Genomic DNA, 11,245 nt, shown 5'->3' with positions numbered 1-11,245 from the left:
GCCTATGATGAATGTTTTTAGGAAATAAGGTCTTAAACAAAAATAAATATCCCTAAATACTGAATAAATAGATAAATACTGCCTTAGTTTCTGAACCTGCCTTGCTTAAAGATGAAGCATCTACATTTTGTTCCTTTTAGAAGGAAATTTGAGTTAAAATTTTTTAAGCATTAAATAGAAATTAAATCATTTAATTTTATCAGCCCTGCTTTTATATTCTTGAAAGTAAGTTTTACTGTTGTAATATCCAGGAAATAAAACTTTTAGCAGTAAATTTTTTGATGGTAAAATGGCATTAAGGGAACAGGATTTTTCTTAAAATGATAATTTGGTCTATAGAATCCTAGCAAAATAAAAACATCCTGACGAAGATCTTTATTCCATTCTTGCAGAACATCTGATGTTTCCAGTCAATATCATCTTACTTTAAGTCCAACCGATGGTCATCTTTATATCTCCTCTCCAGAACATCATAAAATTTTACGAGTTCATTCATTAGATAAAGTAGAAGATCCTGACTCCAATTTTGATGTTGTAGTAGGCAGCGGAGTAAGATGTTTACCTCGAGACAAAAACAATTGTGGAGATGGAAAACCTGCTTTAGAAGCATTTTTGTCTTATCCTAAAGGTAAGTCTCAACATTTACACCATTTTCAACAAAATGATTTGTAGCACTTGATCATGCAAAATGATAAAACATTGATTGTTGCATTTCTTCAATATAGAGATTCACATCAATGAATTCATTCATTTCAATTTAAAAATTTCAATTTGACCCATATTCCTGAAATAAACGTGTGCAACTTTGTAAGCAACAATTTGATTGTAAAAATCACATCACTATCGCCATGCAGTAGAAAAGGACTATATCCCTACCAGCAAAATAAGTTTGGCCCACATTGATCTAATATTCACGAATCTTGGCTCAATACGGGTTCAAAGAGCCGTTATTTTCCTGATACTAGCCCTACATAGAATTGCCCGATTTACCCAATATTTTACCCCCACGTTTCAACCAATATCGGCCCTATATAGAATTATGAGATTCACCCGATATTCATCAATCAGCCAATATAGGCCCTATATTGGCTCCATAAAGGCATAAATTGACCCTATATAGGACCAATATATAGACTTCCCTACATTGATTCCTTGGTGCATTTTTATATAGGACTGATATTGAGTTAATTTTGAACCCTACTGGGTAAAATTCTTGTTGGAGGTTTTCAACAATTGCCAAAATCAACCTTCAAAACTCATATGCTTTTTATGTTTGTTGCAGATATGCAACGTGATGAGGTTTTTTACAGCAACTTAGCGTTGTTTTTCTAGGTATGGCAGTAGCTGTGGATAATACGTTATATTTTGCTGATGGAGCTAATATTCGAATCGTTAATAATCAAGGAATCATACACACTCTTATTGGAGACCATCATCATAAAAAACAATGGAAACCTATACCATGTTCAGGAACTCTGAAAATCGAAGAGGTAAACCATTTGTTTTTCATCAACCAACGTTAAGAATATCATTCGATCAAATGAATTTTTTGTATCCCTGCACAAAATTAGCAATAAATGAATCTCGGTTTGTTCAAAAAGATTTTTATATATTTAAAATAGTTGTAAGCTTCCTTCTCTAATTAATATGTTTCAGCTTTATAATACAGATACAATACGTAGTATATATTGATGATTAAGTTAATTAATTAATAAGAAGTTTCTTGAAATGCAAAAAAAACTAATAAAAAGCCCGTAAAAAATAGGTTTTCAAAACCAAGTGCGAAAATGGAAGAAATTCTCTTCAAAAAAGAAATAACGAGCATTAAATTAAAATTTTAAAAAATTTATAATTGCAATCTAGTTTAGATATAAGAAAAATTTAACTCCCAAATCATTTCATAAATTTCTTTTAAGAAAGTGAAAATTAAAATGCAAAAATTGGAAATCTAAATAAGTTTACTGACTTTCATATAAAATTAGAACTACGGCTTCTTTCAATTTCTTACATAAAGTAGTACAATCGAATTTCATTTAATAATTATGTAAAGAATTCTTAAAATACCGCAATCAAATATGTAATGTCTTAAATTATAAATCACACATTGTATTCATAATTACAAATTGCATATTCACCTTCATTACTAGAACTCAAAACAATTTTAAGATAGTATACTGAGGATATTTATGAGTTTTGTCGTTGTTTCTAAGCCACTTGACAAATGCCAACTAGTCTGCTTGGTAAATTTAAGGCAGAGGGTGCGTTTCTTGTTTTCAGTGGCGCCATCTATGACCAAAAATACGTCTTCAATAATATCTGAATTGAAAATTATGAAGAAAAAAATTCATAAACATTTTAAAATATAGTATTGATGTTAAAAGTTTTTAAATATAAATGTTAGAGCTCACATTCGATACAGTATTTTGCATAGGATTTGCAATAATTGTAACTTTAGTTTTAATTATTTTTTGTTGAATTTTATGAAAATTAATTTAATAATAATATCTAAAATTACTAAAATATACATTTGCATTAAAAAAAAACTCGCAGTGAAAATTTATCATATCAAAAAAGTTAAATTAATTAAAATTACTTTATAATTTTTTCCATGTCTTTTAAAGTTTAAGGAGGATTTAATGTTATGAATAATTTTTAAACAACAATTTTATAATGTCAAATTAATAAATTGTTTCATTCCACAAAATTTCTATGACTTACAAACTGTTAATTACATGACTACATTCATTATTTATTTTTTAGGTAAAACTTCGATGGCCAACAGAATTAGCAATCAATCCCTTAGATGGTGCACTATATTTTATAGATGATCATATGGTACTTAAGTTAACTCACGATAAACGCATTATGGCCGTAGCTGGTCAACCTGCGTATTGCAAAACTAATAACTTGCACAAATCACGGATGACGGGTGAATCTGCTTTAGGATCTTTAGTAAGTTTCACTTTTGGCCCAGCTGGAGAGTTGTATATTGCAGAGGTCAACGCCAATAATGTCAACAGGTAATTTCTTTATTGCTTTGTAGGAATTAGTGCAAAATATAGAATTATGAAAATATCCCAAATTTTCGACTTATAGTAAATCGTGTGCTCTGTTGTATTAACAAATGCACTTTCAATGTTCATAAGACAGTGAACTCTCGCTACTACGATATCCAATACAACAATAACTCCCTTTATTGCGACAATGTTTAATGGTCCCGACAAACTTGCATATGAATTAATGTCCTCTCAATATTGCGATATTCTCTGAAACAATAAACCCCTGTAAAACGACTTTTTTCCAAATTTCAACCTTATTTTCTCCATTTTTTTATTGGTTTTCAAATAATGTAAAAAATATTATTTTATAATCTGTTTTTTCCATCTTTTGTGACAAGAGAAGACTCACCGGTGACCATCCCGAGAGTTTCCATTCTTAGAATTGGCTGCCTTATCTCGTAAGAAGTCACAGATTCATTTCCTTGATGTTAAAAGTCACATTAACACCTGAAAGAAAGGGTGGGTGGAGCACCATTCACGTACCAAAATTATTTTCGTGCTTTGCATACTTCGTTGGTTGACTTGACAGTCAGAAAAAGGAATAAACAGACTAAAATATGAGATCATTTTCAATAAAAATGCCTTATTTTCTCAGTTTATTTAAATTGTTTTTAATATTTAACCATAATCTACAAATTAATTTTTAGCATAATATATAAATCAATTATAGTTAAAACATATAAAATTAAAAAATCTTACCGTGTCCCAAAAACATGTTGGCTCTCGATATGCAACACTATATTTATTTGGTCCCCAAAATATTGTTGTAATGAGGTTTTACTATATAGAAAGAAAAAAAGTCATTCAAAAAGCCTCGAGTTCTTTTGGGAATTTCTTTCTATTGATAATAAGAGAGTTCTATAAATAGACTAGAATTCCTTTGGAATGTTTTTGGGCAAATTTTTGAAAATGAAATAGCTTCAAAAATTGATCATTGTTGGTGATTGATTTTTGGTGTGTATTATAGTTGAGATTGAATTTATATTTTGTCCATTGAGGGTATTATTACAGATCCCTTCCCTGATTATCCCGAGTTATTTCGGGTATGTATAGATAGCAAATATTTATTATCCCGAGTAAACTCGGGCATAGCAGAATTCATCAATACGTTTTTGCTCGACCAGAAGCAATAAGGCAAAAAATAATGATAACCTGTAGTGATTAGAAGTTTGCCAATTTTTGTTTGGAAGTTTTGCTGTTTGTGAGACTGCAGACGTGTTTTGTGCAATTGTGTATGCAATGGTTGGTGAATTTACATAGAAAAAGGAGTTAAAAAATGGCTCTCGAGAGTGAAAGTAATGCAGATGATTTTTCAGATTATGAAGATGTGAACATATACAACGACTCATATTTAACTTTTTTCATTTACCCGAGATAATTTGGGATAGTAAACTGATGGAAAATTAAATATTTTTTGCACATAAAAAAATTTAAATTTCAGCTTAGAACTTGTGTATTATGTTTTGTTTTAATTTTATTGTATTTATTAATGAAATGAAAAAATATGTTGATTTTTTGCATTTTTTTTCTTCAAAAAAATTGGTAAGGTAAGCGGTTAATGAAACTAAGGAAAGGTTTGTTAATTTGAATTTTTAAATGAAATATTTTTATTTTTTTTAATCAAGTAAACTAGCTTTCAAATACGATCATTTTAAAGTTTTCATTTAAATCATACATATGCACTAGGAAAAAATGCTTTATTAAAATTGAAGTCAACTAATCCGTTGACTTTACTAGTTTATTATTAGTTTAACTGTACCATAAAAATATGTTAAAAATTCTTTATAGTATATATTTTATAATATCATAAATAGGTTTTATATCTCTCATTTGTTTACTAATTCGTAATTTAGGTCAAATACTTAAAAATTAAAATATTTTTTTTACAAGATAACAGACTTGATTTTCAGTAACAAACTTGCTATTGCGTTATAGATCTGAGATAATTTGGTGAGCAAGTATCATGTGTAAAAATTGGTAGTCATTCCGTGGGAAGGATTGTTACGAAGTCTTTTTTCTTCTTAATACCGCCAGATGACGGCGTTCTTTTTAAATCTGTTGGTCTGCTTAATGTCAATAAACTCTTACTTTTTGTCTGAATCTCGATCTAAAATAAAGATTGATAAGCAAATCGCAAATTTAATGAATTAAATTTATCACATTTAAATTTTTTATTAAGAAATTTGTTACCACTATCATGCATTAAGCCTTGTTATGGAAACAAGGCTTAATGCATGTTAGTGGTAACACATTTCTTAATATAATATCCTTCTACAGGTTCTGGAGTTAGGTGAAATTTGTATCGGTTTTCGTTCCCCTTGTATGAAAGAAAATTATGAAAACGTAGAGAAACTAAAACAAATATGAAAGAAGCTTATGGAATTGGATTAAGCCTTAAGAAATTTTCTAGGCTTAAAGCACTAGCAAAATACGCCGTTTTTTTCTCTCCTCAAAATAGCTAACATTCATTCTTTTTTCAGTTACAATTTGACGCACTTTTCTGAGCTTATGTCTGGAAAAGCAATTATTATTATTTTTTACATCATCATTTGTAACATACGAAATCTGAGAGAAAATCACTCTACTTCAAGGACGTGCAAATAAATCGCTACCTTAACGGTTTCAAATTATTTTTCCCTTAAAATTAGAAGATATTACTTAGTCCAATAAATTATAAAACATTCAAAATTTTGTTATTTCTACCCTTCTGAAATAATTTTTAAAAGGCTACAATTAACAAAGTTTTGAATCGATCAAAACTTGTTGAACGAAGACAAATATACTTGGGAAAACAAGGAGTACTTATTTTATTCAACAGTTTTTATGTGATCCCTAAATAAAAAAATGATGTATATACAGTCACTGGCCAAATTATTAGACTCACTATAAGATTCTATGTAAAATCTTAATTATCAGGTGATATACAGCTTTATAGGTTTTAAGCGGCTGAAACCGGTTTGCACTAGTTTAAGTTCGTGTATCAATTGGTTAAATTAGACGATATATAGTATAAATTTGACGATTGGATAAATTAGACGATATATTATATAAATATAGGATATTTTCTATATCAGGTATCATATTAGTATATTATAATAATTAGACCAAATTATTCGACTCACTGTAATTTTTTTTAATAATTACGTGTTTTACAAGGTTTTACAGGGGAGGGTTTATATGAAATACTTTTATATTTAAACAAACATGTAATGGATTTTTATTCCGGAGATCTTTTATAAACTTTCTATTTGTATTTAATTTCAAAGTATTGCATTACAATGTTAATCAATTGATACACGAAAGTAAACAAGTGCAAACAACGTAAAAACTATAAAGCTGTGTAGTATGACATGATAATTAAGATTTTACATATAATCTTATAGTGGCCAGGGATTGTGTATGATTTAAACAATATTATTTAAATTGATTTACTCTAATATTTTAGGGTACGGAAATTAAGTTCAGATGGAGAGTTATTACATTTTGCTGGCAAAGAAGAGAATTGCTTATGTGAATGGCAAAATTGTAGTTGTGCTGTTGAAGATGAAGGATTCCTAGCTATGGACACTAAATTATTTACTATTTCATCTTTAACTGTAACAAGTGATGGTGTCGTTCACATAGCAGATCAAGGCAGTTTAAGAATCTTATCTGCAGTTCCTTATTTACCACAGCCAGATGAACAGTTTGAATTTCAAATTGCATCTCCTGAGCATCATGAAATTTATGTCTTTAACAAATATGGTCAACATTCGGTAACACGCAGTATTTTAACGGGAAAAACTGTCTATACCTTTCTTTATAACGTCAATACTAGTTTTGGAAAATTAAACGCTGTAACTGATGCTTCAGGGAATAAAGTATCCTTCTTACGAGATTCAGGAAACAGCTTGCATACAATCGAAACTGCGAGAGGAACTAAATGCCGTGTCCAAGTCACAAAACAAGGCTTATTAGAAAAAATTGTTGATCCCGATAGTTTAGAAATCAAATTTATGTATGATACTATAGGACTTCTTACAAGTCGTTCAGATGCTGCTGGTCGTTCTTTTTTCTATGTTTATGATGAAAATGGGAGATTAACTGATGTTATTAAACCGAGTGGACAAGTAACCAAATTATCTTTTGATCTAAGTCCAGATGGAGCGTCAGTCTTCTCACATTATGAAGAAAATACAAGTCAATTAATTGTTAAAGTAAAGGGTACAACTGTCATTACCACTCAATGTAAGTATTAGACACTAAACTAGATAGCCTAACTAATTACACTGCTGCTCTAGAACTACTGAACCCATTTTAATGCATTGATACAATACAAGATAGATAACCATTCAAAAATTGTTGGAGTCGGAAGGTAAGAAACAGCAATATCAGAACAAACAATCGGTCCCTATTACAGAGACCTTACAGCGTGATTTCATGCTTGAAATAAGGCGGTTTATCATTTCCTCTGGCAATTGGCCTGAATTGTTTCTAGGCAATTTTATACCTCCAACGAGTGTTACGCACGATCATGCGTGTGTATTGCAATTATTGAACGGTTATCTGTTGTGTATTGTATGTACGCATCAAATTTCATTAAAATCGGTCCAGTAGTTCTTGAGATAATCGACCATGTCTGCAAATTCTCTTAATTTCTTACATCAATGTATGTTGCTAATTTAAGTTCTATTAAAAGTTTAAATTATGTTAGAGAAATGCATAAACATTTCTCCAATTCAATTAAATCAGTTTAAATAATTTTGTATTTCAGAAATTCGGTTTATATTTTTTTTAGTTTTGGTGTTCTTTACAAATGCAGTCAACCCTAGTTTAACTCTTGCTTCATGGCGGTCACTTCATCATTTTTCTGATTTTGACATTTCTTTTACCAAAAATTTTTCTTATTTTTGAAACGAATATTTGCCCTATTTCATACTATCCAATAAGTTCTCTTCTATTTCGTGACATGCAATTTGACTAAGTCACATAATCACTTTTAACTCTCCCCTTTTCGTAGTCTAAATTATACAAAAATATCTTCGAATAAAAGGAAGCGAGAGAAGTTCTTGAAATGACAAGTAGGACTTCAACAAAGCTATAAGAATTAGTGCGTGTTACCATGAAATGGAGGTAAATTGTATCTAGATATAGTGTGTCTACCACTACAGAAATACAATTCCAATTCACGAGTATACAAAACATGTTAACTCAATTCTATGTTGGAGTACCTTTTCATAGGTGATGGTTGACATTGCCTGATGCTCTTTACCCACATGTGAAACCCGGATGTGATTGGAAACGCTCACTTCGATTTGAACACGCCTACTTCGATGGATGCTCTACATTGAGCAGTTGACTTGCTACTTTTGACTGCAACATTACCCACCTCCTCATGCTGTTGTTACTCAGTCTCGATCTCACACAACGTCGGCCTGTATATACTCGACTGCTAATATCAACACAGGAGCGACCACGACCGTGAACTTAATGCAGCTCTCGCGTTCAGCACTCAAAAGTGCGGTGATGTTAATGCAGCTCGTGGTTGCTCCTGTGTTTCCTTTAGCAGTCGAATGTATTCGTTGTACGTAATCGAAACTAAGAAACAACAGCTTGGTGGGGTATCTTTGCATATAATCTAGTTAACATGTCTAATATACTAGTGAATTGAAATTATATTTTTGTAGTGGTAGATATACTACACTACAATAGATGTTTGTTTCCAAGAAAAAGCCAAATAGCCTTCTTTATTTGCCTTCGTAATGCAATAATATTTTGTTCCACTTAATAATTCTATTTTGGTTCGATGCATTTAATAAAGTTTATACAATTCAGATGGTGTTCCTATCCAAGCAACTCTACATCAAGATGGTGCTATTGAAATAGAAACTCCTTGGCATGTTGGTCTAGTTTGGGAACCGGCTTCACACCATGTCCTTCAAGAAATGTTACCAGTACAAGCTGGTATGTTTCCTCTTCCAGTTCGACAAACTACGTATGTTGGACTCGAACCTGCTAACGTTCTCGAATGGAGATATGATGTCAAATACAATAAAAGAGCAAGAGTTGAAAGAAGCATATCAGCTGTTGAGAGAGTGCTAATGGTAAATAGTATTATATTTTTAATTTTAGATAATGAAAGATAGAAACTAAGATTTTTCTACTTATTCTTAGGCAAATGAAATTCAGTACTTAACGATGGAATATGATTGGGTAGCTGCGAGAGAAATCCTTTATAATAGTTCTAGAAGACCTTTCCTAGTCATCCAATACGACAGCTTTACTCGTCCTATTCAGTGGCTTCCGACAGAAAGTCGTCTTCCTCTCAATGTCATGTATGATCGCCTCGGCCGACTGTCAGGCTGGCAGCAGGGAGCTCTATCGGAGAGTTTTGGTTATGATAGAATGAGTCATTTGGCTGAAATTAAATATCCAGATAGCACGACTATGAGGTTTAGTTACAGTGGAAAAACTATGGTAATTGAAATATTTTTGTCATTACCAAATATTTATAAACAACTCTATATTAAAACACTGGTTGTTCTTTTCGCATAACCTTTAGTTTACAAATATTTTTTTATCATAATTGTAAAAAATAAGTTTAATAACTAACCATTCCAGTAATATAGGATTTTACGGTTAATTATGATCATTAATTAATACTAATTAGATATTGTAGTTTCTTATTAAAACTGAGCAATTTCTCAGTTATTCGAGCAAATAATCTATTTATTATGATTGTGCAAACAGATTACAAGTTGTTTGTTAAGGTATTAAATTGGTGCATACGAAATGGCGGATTTTTTAAATTTTTACATATGAAGGTTTGTCGCCTGATTTTTCAATATGCTTTTGATTTTGACTTCGTCTATAGTCGTAATGTTCAATGCACGTGTCATATTTCAACAAAGAAGATTTTCTCAAAAGTGTTTATTTTTGTTGTTTATTTCGAATTTTGTAAGGATATGAATTCAACCGATATTCGCATAAATTTTTACATGAGTGTAAACATGGCTGCCAAACCAGTCAGTTTGGGGGCTAATACAGTTAACAATGAAACAATGTTTTGATTTTTCCCTACAAAAAGAACAGCGAGGAAGACGTCTATAAAATTGCTCTAAAAGCATTGGCAAAAATGAATTTATCTGTTATGACAAGAATTCTTGCAATCAAAATGAAAGGTGACTAAACAATATTGCCACAGCATTCTGAAGCTGAAAGCATGAATAAGTGGGCAACGCGTGAATATACCAATCAAAATAAGTCGAATCAATGGCGTCAGCTAATCATTACTAACCTGATTTCATTGAGAGCCATTTTTGAATTACCTTTAATGTGATTGCCATCGGCGAAAAATCCGGTGCAGCACCCAGCTTATTCACCGGATCTTTCACCGACCGAATTTCATTTTTCGAAACATTAAGATAAGTTTTTAGGGGATAATTAGTATAGAAAAGAAGAATTTATCGACTTTAAAGATCTCATTAAGACAGATGCATGAGCAAAATGTACTGAAACAAATGAAAAATATCAAATAATCAGCTTTTGAAAAAAGCACTTAAATATCAGACAATTCCTTAACCTAATGAAATATATTTATTAAACCTTTTTTTTTTCAAAGTATTCTGACTGTATCCTTGAGATTAATTAGTTCAATAAAAAGCGAAATTAGTTTAGAAAAATATACTCAATGCAAAACTACTTTTATTATTTTGATTCTTCACTAATACTAATTTTTGTTGTCCTAAAACTAAAACCGTGTCTCATCATTACGAATCATAAAAAAGTTTATTGTTTTATCTAAGAAATTTTAAGTGTATATTTTGGTAACATAATTTGTCGTTGAAAGAATTAGCAAGGAATCATCTAATAATTGGAGCTTTTCTTAATTTAATTAGATTAATTATTTCATTTATGAATAAAAATGTATTTATTATTGAAATGTTTTCTATTCATTTGTTTCATTTCTCGATTTCAAAAACACGTCAAAAAGTTTTATAAAAGTATATACATGTATTGGAACTTGAATTTTATACCATTGGTCTTACATGAGTTTAAAATAGAAATTTTTAGAAAAACTTATTGTCAAAATATTTTTAAAAAAAACATTTCTAGTAAAAAGTAGTTTCTAGTACAGAAATGTAATAATTAACAGTTACTGTCTACCACAGAAGTTTAGCCCAATTTGAAATTCTTCTATAAGTTTA

General features: G+C 30.4%; 1 protein-coding gene across 1 annotated transcript in view; it reads left to right on the top strand.

Annotated features, from left to right (window-relative positions):
* The window catches only part of LOC107452026 (teneurin-m-like), a 124,419-nt gene that overhangs the window by 105,581 nt on the left and 7,593 nt on the right, over positions 1 to 11,245 (top strand). The window contains exons 19-24 of the mRNA XM_016068302.3: positions 393 to 628; positions 1,333 to 1,490; positions 2,761 to 3,020; positions 6,505 to 7,286; positions 8,874 to 9,142; positions 9,213 to 9,515. Coding sequence (XP_015923788.3) covers positions 393 to 628; positions 1,333 to 1,490; positions 2,761 to 3,020; positions 6,505 to 7,286; positions 8,874 to 9,142; positions 9,213 to 9,515 — 2,008 coding nt within the window. The remainder of the gene's footprint in view (positions 1 to 392; positions 629 to 1,332; positions 1,491 to 2,760; positions 3,021 to 6,504; positions 7,287 to 8,873; positions 9,143 to 9,212; positions 9,516 to 11,245) is intronic.

Source organism: Parasteatoda tepidariorum, chromosome X1 (assembly GCF_043381705.1).
Source record: "Parasteatoda tepidariorum isolate YZ-2023 chromosome X1, CAS_Ptep_4.0, whole genome shotgun sequence".
Taxonomy (NCBI): Eukaryota; Metazoa; Arthropoda; class Arachnida; order Araneae; family Theridiidae; genus Parasteatoda; species Parasteatoda tepidariorum.
This window is presented reverse-complemented; position numbering and strand designations above follow the sequence as displayed.